This window comes from Rasamsonia byssochlamydoides (assembly GCF_041956645.1).
Source record: "Rasamsonia byssochlamydoides strain NRRL 3658 unplaced genomic scaffold VTN77scaffold_14, whole genome shotgun sequence".
In the NCBI taxonomy this organism is placed as follows: domain Eukaryota; kingdom Fungi; phylum Ascomycota; class Eurotiomycetes; order Eurotiales; family Trichocomaceae; genus Rasamsonia; species Rasamsonia byssochlamydoides.
In genome coordinates, this window is record NW_027192397.1 from 302628 (window position 1) to 320229 (window position 17602).

A 17602-nucleotide genomic window follows, 5' to 3' on the forward strand; every position below is an offset into this window, starting at 1 on the left:
AATGGGGTCCGTCCGTTTCCTTCCTAATCTACCTAGGTAATTCCTTCCTTGGTTCCTTTCTTTTTCTCTAACCCTTTTCATTCGATTTCATCAATCTCACCTCCACTGATAGATGGATGGCTACCTGCCTGTCTGCCCCCTTTCTGCCTCTATGGGATCACGACCACGACCACTGACCGATGTGCATGCATGAGTAAGTACATTACATGGGTACGCCAACTCCGAAGCATAAATAAAGAAAGAAAATGGGGAAAAGGAAAAGAAAATGAAAAAGTTTGTCTTCAACCAACCAACCAACCAAACAGGATGAATGAATTTTTATCGTTTCTGCTCATACTTCTCGTCTCGTCTCTCACAGCCGTTTCTATTTGTTCGTTCGTTTCGTAGCCTGTGTGTGGCCTGGTAGTTGAAATTTCCCAAGCTTTGAATTCAGGATTCGGAATTCAAAATTTCGTGTAGGTAGGTGTCCTCTTCTCAATGCGAATGTAGAAGACGATGGAGATAAAGCCGTGCTCGGTGGGGGGAGGTCGGCTTCACTCTGCAATGCCTCAAATCATGGACAAGACGTGCCACTGACTTCCTTCAGTAAGTCCGAGCGAGGTTCCGCAGATACCAGTCCACGAGTCTCCGACCAGCTTTGGCTTCGCTGATGTGAATCAGATCGCCCTCGATGGCATAGTCCAACTCGCTGGCGTTGATGGGCTCGCCTTCCAGCAAACCGCCCTCGGCCCAGCGAACTTGACGACTCCGCTGCTTGTTCACCAGCAGCCATGAGCGCAACTTCTCCGGGTCAACCTCCAGGAATCCAGCGAGTTTCTTCAAGTCCATGGTCGTGTACAGCTTCAGGTAAGACTTCACCGTGGGGTTGAAGAGAGTGTTTTTCACTTCATCCATGAAGATCGCAGTGTGGTGGTCAACCGGGTCAATGTTGAGGTGGGGGTTGTCAAAGTCCGGCGGCGTGGGGCTGATGAACTTGGGGCATGCCGAGCGGAAGAGCTCCTCGAACAGAGGGAGAGCCTCAGGGCCACCGCGCTGGAGACGGTTGAACTGCTCACCGTACTTCTCACGCAGGGCCGTGTGGATGGTGTCATCCAAGCGGGTCGGGTGGAAGGCGACACAAATGGCAATCAAAGCCAACATCTGGTCATTCTTCTTGGCAATCGCATCGTAGCTGTTGCTGCCCTTCTGGAAGTTCTTCGTCCGCGACACGTACACCAGGATGTGGCTGAACATACGGATAGCATCGGCATAGCGACGCAGCATCATGTATGAGAAACCAACATAGTAGTATGTAGTGAAATGGGCAGCCATGACACGAGCGAACATGGCTTTCTTGTTCATCTCGATATCATCCAGGGTCTTGAGGGCAAGGCTGAAGTCACCCAACAAGCAATGAACCCGCAACAGCCCAATGATCGAGAAGTAACCCAGCATCTTGTACAGTGGGCGAGACCCATATTCCCCAGCCACCGCCGAAGGATCTTCGCCGCGTTTTATGGCAGCAAGCTGCTCATTGATCTGCGATCTCTGGATCAGAGAGTAAAGGACGTTCAATACCGAGTAGCAACCCCACGTATTCGGGTTCTCGCGAAGAAGCTGAGCCTCCTCCTCGTTGGATCCGCTCCGGGCAACGCGGTTACGGTAGCGACAGAAGGATTCAAACTGATAGATGAACTCATCGATAACATCCCATGCCCAATAGTACTGTTTAAAGACTGATTAGTTAGGTGTCCACCCAAATGCCCCTCCCACTAAGAGCGTGACAACACGCCGCGGCATGCAATTTGAAATCAGAGAAAAAAATCCACATACAGAAGGAACCTCCAATTCCACCGGACCATCCGAGTTCAGGATGTAGTGGAAAAGGCTGCAGTAATTGTCGTAACTGGCGAACTTCGTTTCCAGCGTGGCTTGGAATTCAAGTGGGGTCGCCGCGGCCGCCAGTTGTGCCTGAAGATCTTGAGTGTGAGATGCAGCTCCCAGAGATGTGGTCCGCTCGAGATCGCTCATTCCATCATCAAAGTGCACCTGCTCCCGATAATCGTTGACCAGGGCCTCCTCCTCGACGTCGGACTCGTCGCCCAGGTTAGGGCGCGCATTGGCGCGCTCGTCGTACGACATGGTGGGAACGTCGCGTCGTCTGAGAACGCAGAAGGACGTCAGTACCGCGAGGACAATATGCGCAGCAATAAAGCAGGGCCTCTGGACCGGTGGCCGTTGCTCCTCGTCGCCGTCGGGGTCGTATGGTGGATTTTCGGTTGATGCGGAGCGGATGTGAATTTTGAGGGTTTTCGCTTGCACTTCGGTGTTTGTGCTTATCTTATCTGCCAGCACAAAGAGCTTGCTGACTCAGCTATGAAACATATGCGCAACCATACCATCCGTTCTCTCTATATTTCCCAGAACTCCGTAAACTCCATACGAGCATATTCGTAACTTGTTGCACGCATATATGGATGTTTTTTATTTCCTTCTACTCATTTTTTATCTCCTCCAGCCTTTTTCGAGTTGGAGAATCTTACTTCTTCTGAACCCAAGGCGTCTCTTCCACTTAGTTGATTGCTTCAGCTTTGTGCCCTCTTGCGCCTTTCCCTGAGGTAATTAATCGGAGGTTCTTCCACAGCGAACATGAACAGATTGTATGGGGCCCTTCGTCTTGCTTGCCATATCTCGTCGGAGGTACCTTGGTCATGGATCAATCGTTCCCCATTAAGGATTAACTCCGGCCGAGTCAGTGGATGAGGATCTGAGATTGGGAGATCCTGTGGAACTGCACCTTGACGCTATCTCCATGGCCAAATCCGGCCCTTTCGGAACGGCAGCATGCCTGTCGAGGGAGTTCGATCTAGGAGCTACCCACGTCTCTGTTTGGGACAGTTGAGAATTACAAGAAGAAATGTGGCTTGAAAAATTTGCATCTTCTTGACTAATTCCCAGTGTTGTCGGAATCCCAGGTTTCTGGTAAATCGTGTTAGTACTCTGAGCTCCATGCTTATACATTGTCACGATGATTCGATTCCAATCAGTTGAGTTGACTACGAATGACGGTGTAAGATAGATCGACGGGCTCTTATTTACGTCTAAAGATATACTGTCTATTTTCTTGAATCTCTGGAAGAGTTCTGTTCTCTAGAGGATGTTGCAGCAAGAACATAGGTCTCAGGGTGAGAGTGAACTACCCAGCAACTCAAGACCGGTCATCGCAAGGAGTATCAATGTACATACTATTGTTTATGTGTATATGTACTGGTTTATTAAAAAGCATACAGAATCTTTCTTTCACTATCCATATCTCCTGCAATAATTATTAAACTGGATTAAGAAAAGCAGACAAATGTATGAAGGTTGCATATTCAATGAAATAAACAGCCCTGTCTTACGGCAAACATGTGACTAGTCACGTGACACGTGCAGGCGAGTGAATGCTGTCCTCTCGGAGTAATATAAATCCGTCCCGTGCCCCAGCTTCCACGCTATACTCAAACCACCAGGCGGTGAGAGACAGCACAATGGACCAGATTCCCATTCCTGTTCGGGGCAGTAGGTTTCTCCTCCATGATTCCTTTCACGGTAATTTAATTGTTTGTCCTTCGGACTCACGGTCTCTTCTTCTTGCAGGAACTCAACCTGTTGATTGCAGAGAGTCCCCTGACCTTGTCAAGGACCGTGCGATCTCTCCACTGAGACTTCCCAGTCCAGGCAAGTTCAAAGGTCTGGTCTTAGGGAGCTTGGGGCAAACGGCTGACCTCTATATACTATATAGTGATCAGGTTCTATACTGTCCTGCCAGAGATCGGAAGTCCGTTGAACCTTGAGAGTGCGCCAAACCTCCAGCCTCTGCCAGAGCCCCAGAGACCCTCTGTAGAGGTTCTGCGAAGCCCTCGCGCGCGTGTTTTCGCGGCGAACGACGGGGCAAACGACGAGGTCAGCGACGACGAAATGTCGGTGTCTAAGGATAGTCGCCCTTCTGAGGGCTTTCACCAGGAGTACATTGCGTCTCTTCGCTATCGCAATGACCTCCCTCCTCCAGAGATGCCTCCCAAGTTGCTAGACATTCCCCATGAAGGACTTGAGCGGTTCCTTACCCCGGGTTTCGCCTCGAACATGGCGAGGCGCGAAGAGCCGAATATTGATGTGGATGCTGAGGGCGGTATGCCCATCGACTTGGTTGGTATCCCGGGACTTCATCTAGGTGATGAAAGCGGTACGTCTTATTCTAGTTGATTTGAGCTATTCTGGGAAGATAGCTGACACGACTGTTATCTAGCTATTATGGCTCCTGAGAACCCCCCACCTGTCGATCCCGCGGATCTTCCACTTCTTACTTCCTTGGAACAGCTCAGGAATCCTGCTCCGAAAAATGTCAACGTCAGCTTCCTTCGTCGCACGCAGTACATCACCGCAGGACCACGCGGACCAGAGGGTGTCAAGACTACGCCTGGAAAAGCGAGGGCACGACCATCGAATGAGAAGGCCAAGGTGTCGAATGACGATCCCATGTACATTAAGAAATATATCACCAAAGGATTCGACATTGCCTATCCAGAGAGCAAGCATACGGGCGAGGATACCGCCGATCGCATCAAAGGACATACTCCCACCAAAGCGGAACTCGACGCATGGGCTAATCCCGTGCATCCTGACAATCCGAAACTCAAACCCGTCGGTTTTTACCCAATCCTTCCTGACTTACAGGGTTTCCCCGATCCAGGCGGTTTTGTCCAGTTCAAATTCGACAAAATTCCCGTGCCACCGGTTTCGGGAAAACGAGACGAGCGCATGGATGTTGCCATCCTACACCCCTCAGCCCCCGAAGACCGCATCTGCCAGGAACACGCCGCGAAAGTGGCTCTTCACAAAGCCAATCCTAGCCTCTATCCCGATCCCGGCCCAATTCCGTGGGACTATGACCTCTTCTTGCCGGAACAGAAGGGCTCGGCGAGAAAGATTAAGCGTAGTCTCAACATCCAAGCTCCGGATCGCGACAATGAAGAATACTATACACACGAGGATGCTGAGCGCAAGTACCATCGTTATGATCGTATTCGCACCTATGCCACAAGTTCTCAGACTCTCAACACCGATCAGAAACAGCGGGACATCGCCCTGACACTGTTCGATCCCGAGGAAATCAAAAAAGAATCGGAATCCGCGGCTACATCACATCTGACCGAGAAAGCCGCCTATTACTATCCAATCTTGGGCAAGACGCGTCTCCAGCCCGAACGGGCCCGGAAATTAGCCAAGGCCGGTCTCGCTCCGACCCGTCCCCAAGCCAAAGAGGACCAGGCCGATCAGATCCATGTCGTGGTTCGTGACCCGGATGAAGCGGAAGTCTACAAGCGCAGTCTGCACCGAGCAGCCGTGGATCCGGCTTTTGCGAAAACTATGCCCCCGCCTCCTCAGGGAGCGGACGGGGAGCATGAACCTGAACCTGAACCCGCTCATGAAGACCACCACCGCGGTGAGAATGAGCACAACCACGAAGAGCACCATCACGAAGAGCACCACGACGAAGAGGGCACTTCTCCAGCCGACGCAGAACCCGAAGAAGAGCCAGATGAATCTGAATCGTAGGGGTATGACCCTACCTATCTACCTATCTACCTACCTAGGATCGCTCGATGTACATACATATGTATGTACTTACTCTAGGGGGGTGGTTCTTCTATTTACAAATCCTTATCTTTTTTTTCTCTCAATTCGTGATTCATTGATGATTCGTGATTGTGATTGGGTTGTCGGGGAGTTTAGTTGGGCCTGGGCGCAACAGGACATGACGTTAATTAGGTGTTGGTTCGTTCTTGAGGGCAGAATCCAATCATCAGCACTTAGCACTGGACACTTGACACTTTCTTGTATGTAATTTTTTTCTTTAACTTCTTCTCTTTTCTTGATGCATCGAGGGGAACTGAACTGTCTTCATTCGATTTGATTCGAAATGAAATGAACTCTGGAATGGAATGAAATGAAAATATAGAATTTCAATGATACAGTACTGTACTGTACAATGGGATGCAATGCAATGATGCCATTAATTAATTAATATAATGACTGCGAGCAACAAGCAGAGAGAGAGACTTGCTTAGCGGATCTCATCCATGTCATCTCATCGAGGTTCCAAAAAAGAGACAATGAGAACATTTCATGCTAGGTAGTAGGTACATACAGTAAATGCTGTGCTGATAGATAGATAGTCAGATAGAAACATGGTATGGTATGGTATATCAATGATCACGAATTGTTCACAAAGTGTAAAGAAAGAGAAAAAGAAGATACAGAAGTGTCAGTTAAGTTCGTTGGTGCATATCACATTATCACGTCACATCACATTACATCAGCGATGATCGATTCTGAAGGAGAATTATCCTTCCTGGGAAGTCGCTTTCCCTAGACACTGTCAACAGGACTGGGTTTTGTGCTCTGGCAGCCCTACGAAATTTGGTGTGAAGACCCTTTGCGGTTCCATGCTTGCCAAAAGTTTTGAGTTTTGGCAAGAGGATCATTTCTGCAACGTCCCTCTGCCTCATCACCTCCTCGCTTACCTTTTGCAGTTTAAATCACTCTTGGCTCGTTTCCACTCAGATGTCGAGTTGAGGAGCATCATCTCATCTCCTTCTCAATAGCCTTGCTTCATTCCGTCGTCTTGTCATTCGCATCGTCTGTGCCAAGTGGCCAGTCAACCGAGCTAAAGCGATGACCAGGAACACTCCAACGACGACTGTCTGTGGGATATATGTGACTGAGTCCTGGGTGTATTCCTGGACTGGTTGACGAGCGAGAGGAGCGTTCGACCCAAACGACACAGAAACAGAGAAGGAAAACGGAAGCAAGGTGCCGGAAACTTGGGTTGTCGAGGAGGAGAATGACGCGGTAAACGGGCCAAAGACAAAAGGTAAGACGACGGATAGAATGAGGAGAGGGACGGCTAGTCATAAGACACTGCATGTCGACGAGGTTGTTGACCTGTTTTACCAAGAGAACAATAGTCAGCCATGGTACCGTACGGTTTGATATGGGTCCAACCAAGGCTTACCATTCCGTGCTCTCAAGCTTCCTCACCCAGCGTGCAGTGATCTTCAGTCGTTCCCTAACACTGGTGGTCGGCAAGAGTGCGTATCTCTCTTCCTCCGAGATAGGGAGGACACTGGCGAGCCAGTATGAAATTCGAGCTGGGTCTGTCGGAGGCTCTCCGTACGCCATGAGCACCCGTTGATGTAGCCAAGGGGCGGCTTCAGCTCGACGCTTCTCCACAAAGTCGAGACAGAGCTGCAATAGTTGTTGTGTTGATAAGGCCTCGAGTGGCACCTCGGATGATTCGTCATTCCCCTCCGACGAGGTCGCCGCCGCGGCCATCTCTCGCGCTTCGAGGCTCTCCTCTTCTGCCAGCGAGATGTCGTCAATGCGCTCAGTTTTGGCAACGTAATAACCATCCAGAATACCCCAATCCAGGATCTTGAATCTGGACACGCCAACCGCACTCAGGAGGCTTCGTCCATCCGGCAATAACTCGAAGCGGTCAATCATGAGGATGGTGCCATATTGCATAAACTGCGTTCTTCCCATCTCCCCCTGGGGTTGGCCGTTGTAGTTGTAGGCGACCATGCCAAACTTTCGCCCTCCACTCTCGAGCGCTCGACGAACCATGAGACGGTATCGGGGCTCGAAGACGTGTAGAAACGTCGGCATGGAAGGAAATGATAGAGTACAGACGAACAACGGAAGCGTCTTGTCGTCCCCGAGAACATTCTCATCCTTCGCAGCTTCCCTTCGTGCGCGGATTTCGTCGGGATAAAAGCTGTCGATCAAACCAGACAAGATCTTGTTAACGGGTTCAGAGTGCAGAGCTGGCGGCAGGGACAGCTTTCTCCGACAGATCGGGCACAGATTGGAATGATCCAAGACTCGAGCCACACACTTTCGGCAGAATGTGTGCCCGCACGGAGAGGTCAACGGATCCAGTATCAGCCCATAGCACACTTGGCAGTCGAGCTCATTCCTGGCGGCCTCTTTCAGCTGCTTGAGAACTGTCTCGTCTTGCTCGAAGGACCCGGAGAGCCCTTCCGATGGCTCAATATCCTCGTAAACGAGATCTTTGACATCGTATGGGAGGCCTCCCTCTTTCATCAGCTTATACGTGCCCCGATAGCGGCCATGTTGGACGATGGCCGTTCCGTCGGTCTCCTTCTCATTCTCGTTGTCATTCTCCAGAGTCCATCGAATTCGGAGCGGCGGGACATCATGGCCAGCGGTGTCGCTCAATACTGTCTCAAACACGTCGAGAACCTTGCTGACCGTGACATCGACACCACAATCCCCCATGGAATGTTCCGCAAGCAACTCCCCATCGTTGAGATTGCCGCATCCTTTTCCCTTCCAGAAACAGGTGAATCCTTCCTCCCGCCCGGCGTCTAAGGGATAAGAAATACCCACGCGTTTGCTCACTGGTGGCAGGCATGACCGGCAGAGCGAGTTCCCACACGGGAGCCGGAGCGGCACGCGCAGCGGTTGCGAACAGCGCGGACATTGGATTAGATGAATTACTGAATAAGGGCTGAGAGGAGGTTCGCTGGCCTGATCATTTCGCTCAGCAGTAGATGGAAGCGAAAGCTCGACTTCACGGCCATCCCCAGATAGAGCCGACATGGATGGAAATTGTGAAATTCGGACAGTTCAATTCCACTGTCGCAAGCCACGAAAGATCCAATCAACTCCTAGTAGTCCCGATCACAATCAAGGAACAGTTTTTGCATGTGATATCGACCGGCTTACGTCGACGACTCCCCCCAGTGATGAAGTCCGATGGATGTAGATACGTTTATCGGATCTGCTGGCCGCGATCGTCATCATAAATCAGCAGCAGAACGGGAGAGAGTTGGCGTTGAGTGGGCTGACTGACGGTGAGACTGCCCAAGACTTTAGCCTTTTCTACGCAGTCAGAGGAAGCGTCATGCAACTAACTCGATCGCCATATCGGAGGCAAATTAGAAATTAGGGAAGTTGAGTTGGCGGCGGGCATCATCGTTAGATCGCCGGTTATCAGTAATTATTAATTAGCCGCCTCCAGAAGAATAATTAATAATTGGTTGGCTCCTAGCAATGCAGTTAGTTCACTTTCCCCGCTGCGGATACGTTCCTCGGTTGACATGTGCCCAGATAGTGTATAAAAACGGTCTACACACGCAGAGAGGGAATTTTACATGAAGAACCTGGGCGATGTGACTCAGGTGAAATAGTAAACAAGGCAGACATGACGATCTACATCTGGATAGTACTGATTCTAATAACAAATCAGTTCATAAGCCACTCGTAAGATGCCTGCGATTAGAGCCTGTAGTTTCCAGAATCATGACAAATCCACCTTTACACGCAGCTCTCACCCTGAAATAAAGCAACCATGGGCAGACCGAGGGAACCATGGCCTTAAATACCATTTTTGTGTGCAAACAGATCAAGACACCAGAACACCGAGATACGTGTAGATCATAATCATCCACCTTTTCATTTCCTGCCACAAGAGACACCGACGGGCCCAATGCAGAAGAAGAAATTCACAAAAGCACGTCTCAGCTTCGAGGGCAGGCTATCACGAGCCAACCCATCATTGCCAGCAGATAATACCTTGGCTAAATGGACAGATCAGAGATAGGACGCAGAATCGCCAAGGTAATAAGACCACATTTGGAGAAGAAACAAGATTCACGGGTATATATGTCCAATAACAAGAGACGCCGTCCTAAACAGGGGAAAAGCAAGGAATTTTTATACCAGGAATATGGGAAACTGATGCAACACGACCGCCTGGTCAAGGGCTGTCTGAATCAGAACAAGAGTCCTCCTCAAGGACAACTCGTCTCATCACGCTCTTGTCGAACAAATCCAAGGCGAAACGTCGAGCGGGAAGCCGAAAGTGATGGCTCTCAAGGATGGTGAGCGTCTTCCGGAACAGGTCGACCTGGCGAAAATGATCGGGGTGCTTTGCTTTGAGACTACAATGATTCCCTTTAGCGCATGCACCACAAAGCAAACTGATCATCTACGTTTGCATACCTATGAAGGTCCGCCGCGGCTCTTTTGGATAGGACAGTGTTACCCATGTCTGCGATCAACTTCAATATCCTCTGGTTGAGAGGATCCGGATCAGTGGTTGCTGCTTTGAATTTTTCTCGAGATACCCGTTCGAGTTCAGGATCGCGAACGTAGGGGGCAAAGGATAACTAGAGATCCACCACTGTCAGTGCTGAGATTCGTCGAGGTAAAAGGAAGAAGACTCACCGAATAGAGCCTGCTCAGGTCCCGGGGTAGACATAACCCTAGCGAGTCGCCTCTTTGGTCGACTGCAGCGTCCCAACCGGCCTCGATAAGCATCTCAAGACCATGCTGGCTGCGTGAAATTAGACCAAGAACGAAGAAGGCCGTGCCTCTCATCGTGATCACTTCGGCTTTCTCAGCAATTTGGACGATATGCCGGACAATCTCTGTCTCCTCCAAAAAAGGAGCTCCCAATTCCATGGAGCCGACATTGCCCACTGCCCAGAGACAACCTTTGACTTTTAAAAGCGCTTCCGGATCTTCTTCATCCAACCGGAACTCGCGAATTGTATTTGAAAATTCGTTAAAGTGGCCAGATTGCTCAAGAAGTTTGCAACCCTCGGCGGTGCGAGCAAGTTCCCTGTAGAAATGGGGTGGCACGACGCCAATGTCCTGCAGCTCTACTATGTCTTCTGGAGCGAAGCTGTTCCTACGAGGCTGATCCACGTAAGCCCGAGAAAGAGACGCTTCCACAAGGGCAACATAAGCATCATTTCTCCCTAGGAACCAGTCGTCCATCTCTTGGGTGATGTAATCTAGTCCATCGAGATAATGGTATCCCACAGAGGTCGACAGAAACCGGAGAAGAAGAGGAGCGCCGATCTCGCCGAGGTGATCAAGGGACGGTCGGCATTTGACCACGTATTCGAGATACTCACGTTGATTGCACGCCTCCTCGAGGATCTTCACGGCGACCTCGCACACAGCCACATCGGGATCATAAAGCTGGGTTACGAGGAGTTTCACCACCCAATCTACATTGCTAATTCCGGTGTTATTCGAAGATAGGTGGTTGCCAACAGCATATTTCCGTAAAAGCTTCGTTGCGAAGAGGCGAATATCTTTGGGTCCAGCGGTAAGGGCTTTGGATAAGAGGATCCTCAGGTGGCTCTCGAGAGAAAAGTCCAAGTTCCCTAGAAGGGCCTGCACTAGGTCGCTTCGATCATTGAGCTCGATGATGTGGTAGAACATATTATGCATATGCCATCTTTCCATCATGGAAAGTCCATTTGGATCGCCGCTGAGAACACCCAGCAAAGCGAAATAGCCGCCACTTAACGTGTTGGCCATCTGCTCGCGGGAGAACAGGGGAGAGGAAGAAGTGAGTCCACTCATCCGGTCCACTTGAGCGAGACACTCCGCAATTTGCCTGAGCAATTTGTTCTCGGCGAGGTATTTTGTGCCTTCGGGGCTCTGTATCAGTGTGCGCAGCAAGGCACACCCAGTTCGCACGTAGCGCTGGTTCGGCTTGGTGTTGGGAATCATGGAAAACCTATACTTGAAGGGTCGGTAGAATCCGACGAGGCGCTTCATGAACTTTGATCCCTTGATTGCTTCTTCCAATCTTTTCGGATTCGTCAGAGGACCTTCGATAATCTGGAGGATTAAGTCCCATTTCCACTTGACGTAATTAACGGTGTTCAGAACATGCGTTTCCAGAACGAGATTTCTGAACTGCGTCTCATCCATGGCGGGGTTCAGTCTGTTCTTTGCCGGTTCTCCAGATAACAATGATGCAGATATATCTTCATCAACAACTGAGTATCTGCCTGGTGCATTCGAAAGACCGCCGGACCTGGCCAAGATCCGATTGATGCTTTCTATCTGATAGATTGTCGATGTAGAGACTTCATGGTTGTCCGCATCAAAACTGACGGCTGGTGGAAGTAAGGCTGGAAGGACCTGGAGATTGGCGCTGATAGACTGGGGAAGACAATGCTGGGCAAGCTTCAGTACTTCTGTCAGGAGTAAAGTAGCTTTTCGCTTCAGAGACATATTAGTCTCCACTTCAATAAGGTCAGAGAGAGCCTAGAGTATGGTTAGTCCGGACTATGGCAAAGAGAGCAATCCGCAGCGGTACCTTGACTAATCCCGCCTCGAGCAACGTCGCCAGTACCAGCGCCGAGAAATGGGCTGTCAGATCGAATCGATTCTTGTCGTTTTCTTGGAGAAGACGCAACTGCTTAGTATCCGACTCGGAACGGAGATTCGAAACGCGACCGTAAGTTGTAAGTCGTCTGCCAGCGAGAAAAGACGAGGACCACGATGGTGGCTTTATTCGAAGCGCATCGAACAGAAGTTCCAAGATCAAATCTCTTGCTTGCTGATCGGGATAGTTGAGCGACTCGAGAAGAGACTGGAGAGGCTTTGCTTTATTTCTAGCCAGAATCAGTAGCCCAGGCCATGTCTTCAACATTGCTGAGATCGCTTTTGCGGAGCACTTTAGTCGCCCTGTATGGATTGTATCTGAGAGAGAGTCGGTAAATGGAGTGAGAACGGCTTCCAATTCACGACCACCTTGTAGATACCTCCGTCGGTGCGGTGAATCCAGGATGTGTAGAAAGCTGCTCATCAAACTTTCTGATGCGCCGAAGGTCCCCTCCGCCAGAGCGTCGTGCAGTGCACCGACGCCTCCAGAGTAGGCAAGTAAGGCCGGGTCTTTGACCAAGATTTCTGCAAGGGTCATAATAGATATGTTCTTTAAGCGATCCTCGTGATGCTCCGCCACAGACACTATGGCCCGAACTACTGCACGAGAAATCTCATGGACTCCATCTTTGACGTCCAAGAAGGCCCTTATGAACTTGAGAGCTTGCTCACGCTCGATGCTAGCTTTGCTCTCCTTAACCAGCGACAGAATCACCAGCTCATCCGTATGCAGTGACCGAATGATCTGAATGGAAGCTCGATCAGCAATAGCATAACGGGTTAATCGGTATCCAGCCGCGACGACCTCCTTGCTATCACTCAAGAGCATCATTTGGACACGTTGGCCGAAAACAGACCACTCCAGATCATATTTGAGCGTTGGATGCCGTTTAAACAATTCGACTAGGCTATTTGCCCGTTCGACGTAGTAGTCTGGCGCCATTCCTTCAATTTCCAGAGCCTGAAGCGTCTCCGCAAGGACGTAGGTTGGCGACTCGGTTTCCCCGTCTCCATCCTCCAGCTCACCATCAGCAGAATTGGTTGCACGCGATGCAGATCGCATAGGACTGGACCGGAAAAGAGCAGAAAGACGACTTCGGGGAGGCGTCGATGGGGCTTGTGCACGAAGCATTTCTTCTTCCAGCTCATGATGGAGCTCTGCCAGTTTGCGGTTGGACGAGCTCAACTCCGACTCCACTTTCAGTCTCTGCTCCTTTGTCTGCTTTGGATTTTTTGCCAACAGAGCCTCCAACATATTCTCGGTTCCTGTTCTGATCTTCAATTCCTTTGCAATCTTGTCTCGGATGGCCGCCTGGCGCTGCTCAGTAGTGCTGACGAGTTCATCCTCATCAATAGCATTCCCTGTTACCCTGGAGAATGGCGTATCTTGCCGGGGTGTCACACTCTTTGAACTAGTCATGCTCTTTAATTCAGAGCTGAAGCTACCGGGGGCCTGTGCAGATGCGCCTCGAGAACCAATGGAGGTGCTCCCTCCAGAAGCGGAGCGGCCACTGCGAGTTGATCGCGATACAGCATCATTCCAACTCCCAGCCCCAGCCCCAGAATTTTCTTCCTGGCTTTTCGAGAACGGCTTCCCATCACCGAAAGTACGGTGCTGAGTCGGTGTTGCCGAGGACCCAGAATTAAACCCAGACGCCATGAATCTCCTCCATGTAGCGGCCGAAGAACAGATATCACCTGTCGAAAACGGAACAAGAAGCGAAGGATCGCATTGAGTATCTCAAGAGGAAGGAAATCGAATACAAGGATGCTCCACAGCAGAGTAGACGCGTCAGAAGTTGCAGTTCCAGGGTTGAACCGACATCAGCTGCTGGGTTCGCTGAGTTGCGTTTCGGTGATCTTGCTGCCGGAATACAAGGTTCTGCGAGTCAGCAAGACAGTTGTCCTGGAAGACTTAAGAGACCTTTCGTCAATAGAGGGTAATGCCAGCAATACTCTAGAGCAGAGCGATTGCAGGAAAGATACCTACCTCATCAGACTGACGGCCAAATCAGAACCGAGCAACCCACTGTCCCTCCTGCTGGCGTCCCGCTGCTTGTTCCTTCCCCATGATATGTGTTCTTGGCACGCCGGCAGCTGATCAGGCATACTTCTTGCCTTAGGCTGTTAACAATGCAGGCACGTGATCAAGAATTATTCAAATATGCTTTAAGTGTGACCAATTAGGTCTTGCAGTCAAATAATGAAGCAGAATTCAAAATGCTCACCCACTTAAAGACATAGCAGAGGATTCCAATTTGACCAATACTATCCTATTTGAGTGCGCTAGTTGGTTCACTTTATTATCAGCTCAGATCTGAGATCAAGCTCGACCCCTTGGGCATCTCTCTCTCTCTCTCTTTGTTCTTTGGCTCTCTGAAATGACCATTGGAGAAGTCATTCTCTACTAGCATACGATAACACTGTCTTTTGTTTGACTTTCACTTCAAGTAAGAATAACAATAATCATAATTACGAAGTTGGCATTCAATTATCTAATAGGCTAACTGCTGAGCCCAGTATTCCGACCTATAGAGATCTAATTATATCATACGACATGTCCTTAGCTATGATAGTAACAAAGAAATTGGTAAAGAAAAAAGATCAACTCTGAGAAAAGCGGATCCATGGCTGCTAGAAAGGTCAATAGGGTCGAGAATTCCCGATGTATCGCAGCATCATATGATGATTTATTATTGCGAGAGCCCGCTGTTGGATTAGGTGGAACCTTAAGCAACCAACGGGGGCAGCCGTCTACTCTGTACGAGCGCCAACCACATGGTGCATCCGGCGCCCGCCTGCGGCCTTGGCCATCGTTGGTCAGCAGGCTAATGCCCCGGGCTTCGGAGCTCTCCGATGGTCTATCAGCTATCAAAATTCCAGCTAATACCCGCCCCAAGCTTGCATACATCAAGCTTGTTTCTCCAACGCCGGAGCTTTTGAGGCATCAACTTTCAACATTAAAACGAATCCACGATTAGTGTGTTACTCTGTACTCCGTACTCAGTACAGGTACTCCTATTGGGTAGAGTGTGCCCCACCAGCTTCTTTCCTCGGCGTCGCTTGCTTCCGTGCAACACATTGGGGTCAAAGCTGATTGCCTCTATATAAGCAAGCACCTCACCCCTGCCGTTGACATTGACGCTCACGAACATTGAACTGTGATTTTGGATTGCTGACAGTTCGTGCCGTTCTATAAGCACCTCAGAATTTCCTAGAAGTTTTTCATTCTTTACGATTTCCTAGCTAGAGGTTGAGTCTTCATCAGTGTCATGGCTTCGACTCTTGCTGCTGCCCGCTATGGCAAGGACAATGTCCGTGTCTGTAAGGTTCACCGGGACCAGAAGACCGGGGTCCAAACAGTTGTAGAGATGACTGTCTGTGTGCTCCTGGAGGGAGAAATTGATATTGCGTAAGGAATCTTTTCCTGACAAGAAGCTCGCTGCTCACGTTTCGCAGCTACACCAAGGCTGATAACAGTCCCATTGTCGCCACGGATTCAATCAAGAACACCATCTTTATCCTTTCCAAGCAGCATCCGGTCACCCCTCCTGAGCTTTTCGGGTCCATCCTCGGCACGCACTTCATTGAGACTTACAAACACATCCACGTTGCCCACGTGAATATCATCACCCACAGATGGACCCGGATGGCTATTGACGGCAAACCGCACCCGCACTCGTTCCTGAGAGATGGGGCCGAAACCCGAAATGTGCAGGTCGATGTGACTGAGGGCAAGGGCATCGAGATTGCGTCGAGCATCTCCGGCCTGCACGTTCTGAAGAGCACTGGCTCCGAATTTTGGGGATTTATCCGCGACGAGTACACCACCCTACCGGAGACTCGGGACCGCATCCTGAGTACCGAGGTGGATGCCACGTGGAAGTGGAAGACCTTCGACAACCTTCAGGCGGTTAAAGCGGACATCCCTAAATTCGATAGGGCTTGGACTCTTGCACGGGAGATCACGCTCAAGACGTTCGCTGAAGATGTCAGTGCCAGCGTGCAGGCTACGATGTATAGGATGGCCGAGCAGATCATCGCGGCCGTCCCTGAGGTTGAGACGGTCGATTACTCCTTACCGAACAAGCACTACTTTGAAGTTGGTGAGTTGAAAAGCTATAGTATAGTGTCTTGTTAATGTCGATAAGGACTGCTGCTGACTGAAGCGCCTCGCCACAGATCTCAGTTGGCACAAGGGCCTCAAGAACACCGGCAAGGATGCCGAAGTTTACGCCCCTCAGTCCGGCCCCAATGGCCTGATCAAGTGCACCGTATCACGCTCCGCCAGTGCCAAACTATAGAACTAGTTGCTCAAATAGCTGCATGATGTTCTTTACGAAAGTATTGCGCGTATTTGGCGTTCATTATTTGTGGTGTAGGATTATTTCATTTATCAGTTTGACATCCATTGATTTTGATATGAGTTATAATATACAATATCTGACTCGACTCAGAAAGTGAATCAATCACTTTCCCGAATCTCGAGTCTCGGACAGACGCGACAGTGTAGCGGAATAGATCAAAACACTTGACAATGTCACATAAGAAAAAGAGATATCCAAAGACTCCACCCATGCGCTTTTAGAAAGCTACATAAAAAGAAAAAAGAAAGAATAAAAAGACAGGGCATCAAAAGATAGCTGAAGCTGCTAGATGGGAAAGAGACGGATTCTTCCACAGTATTACTTCGCCTCTTTTACTTTCTTCAGCGCTTCCTGAACCTCTGGCAAGTTTCCGATGACGGAAGTATTGCCAAACTTCAGGATGTTCTCCTTGTACGGATGGGCGAGACCTTCGAATGCTGTAGGTACAAAATGATCAGCATGGGCAAATGCAAAAGCAGGCGAGACGGGAAATCCATTCAATGAGGGCAGAAAAAAGCTCACTCTTTAGCCTTGCCAATCTCTTCTCTCGCAGTCTGTTCTTCGGCAACATCCCTCTCACTGCTCTGCGCAAGACTTCCCCACCGCCCCATTTCTCGAACATCTTGTCCATGGTCATACTCTTCAGACTGCCTGGACGCGTCGTGTGGGTGTAGTACTTCTTTTGGAACCGCTTCTTTCCCGTCGTTTTGAGATCACGGCAGCCGACGGCGACGACGTAATCACCGCAGTCCGTCGAGGGGTCATAGATGGGCTTGTGCTTGCCCATTAGGAAAACCGCAATCGAGGAGGCAATCCGGCCAAGGGATCGGGGGTCCGAACCGACATCAATGTAGTGCCATACCCGGGAGTAGGCGAGACGAGTCTAAGATTAGTAAAAAGAGCGTGAGCCAACATCCATGGGCAGTTGAGGTGAAGTGTGAAGCAGTCAACAATACCCTTCCGACTGTTTGCGACATGGTTGACAATATTAAGCC

The 17602-nt window shown here is 50.0% G+C and overlaps 6 protein-coding genes across 6 annotated transcripts; 2 read left to right on the plus strand and 4 right to left on the minus strand.

Moving 5' to 3' along the window:
- Nucleotides 1–582: 582 nt before the first annotated feature.
- Nucleotides 583–2121, minus strand: VTN77DRAFT_1777 (uncharacterized protein; the record flags this gene model as incomplete). The annotated part of the gene is made up of 2 exons (XM_069417545.1): nucleotides 583–1704; nucleotides 1813–2121. 2 exons carry the CDS (start codon nucleotides 2119–2121, stop codon nucleotides 583–585), a joined length of 1431 nt encoding a protein of 476 aa, XP_069279882.1.
- Nucleotides 2122–3939: 1818 nt separating this feature from the next.
- VTN77DRAFT_1778 (uncharacterized protein) lies at nucleotides 3940–5577 on the plus strand (the record flags this gene model as incomplete). The annotated part of the gene is made up of 2 exons (XM_069417546.1): nucleotides 3940–4204; nucleotides 4268–5577. The coding sequence occupies 2 exons, from the start codon at nucleotides 3940–3942 to the stop codon at nucleotides 5575–5577; spliced, it is 1575 nt and encodes a 524-aa protein (XP_069279883.1).
- A 1355-nt stretch (nucleotides 5578–6932) lies between these two features.
- Nucleotides 6933–8322, minus strand: VTN77DRAFT_1779 (uncharacterized protein; the record flags this gene model as incomplete). The annotated part of the gene is made up of 2 exons (XM_069417547.1): nucleotides 6933–6966; nucleotides 7037–8322. 2 exons carry the CDS (start codon nucleotides 8320–8322, stop codon nucleotides 6933–6935), a joined length of 1320 nt encoding a protein of 439 aa, XP_069279884.1.
- A 1483-nt stretch (nucleotides 8323–9805) lies between these two features.
- VTN77DRAFT_1780 (uncharacterized protein) lies at nucleotides 9806–13900 on the minus strand (the record flags this gene model as incomplete). Its single annotated transcript, XM_069417549.1, has 4 exons — nucleotides 9806–9989; nucleotides 10051–10217; nucleotides 10276–12120; nucleotides 12173–13900. 4 exons carry the CDS (start codon nucleotides 13898–13900, stop codon nucleotides 9806–9808), a joined length of 3924 nt encoding a protein of 1307 aa, XP_069279885.1.
- A 1612-nt stretch (nucleotides 13901–15512) lies between these two features.
- VTN77DRAFT_1781 (uncharacterized protein) lies at nucleotides 15513–16544 on the plus strand (the record flags this gene model as incomplete). Its single annotated transcript, XM_069417550.1, has 3 exons — nucleotides 15513–15652; nucleotides 15700–16346; nucleotides 16423–16544. 3 exons carry the CDS (start codon nucleotides 15513–15515, stop codon nucleotides 16542–16544), a joined length of 909 nt encoding a protein of 302 aa, XP_069279886.1.
- A 381-nt stretch (nucleotides 16545–16925) lies between these two features.
- On the minus strand, nucleotides 16926–17584 carry VTN77DRAFT_1782 (mitochondrial 54S ribosomal protein uL13m; the record flags this gene model as incomplete). Its single annotated transcript, XM_069417551.1, has 3 exons — nucleotides 16926–17044; nucleotides 17130–17490; nucleotides 17564–17584. 3 exons carry the CDS (start codon nucleotides 17582–17584, stop codon nucleotides 16926–16928), a joined length of 501 nt encoding a protein of 166 aa, XP_069279887.1.
- Between the last annotated feature and the right edge of the window lie 18 nt (nucleotides 17585–17602).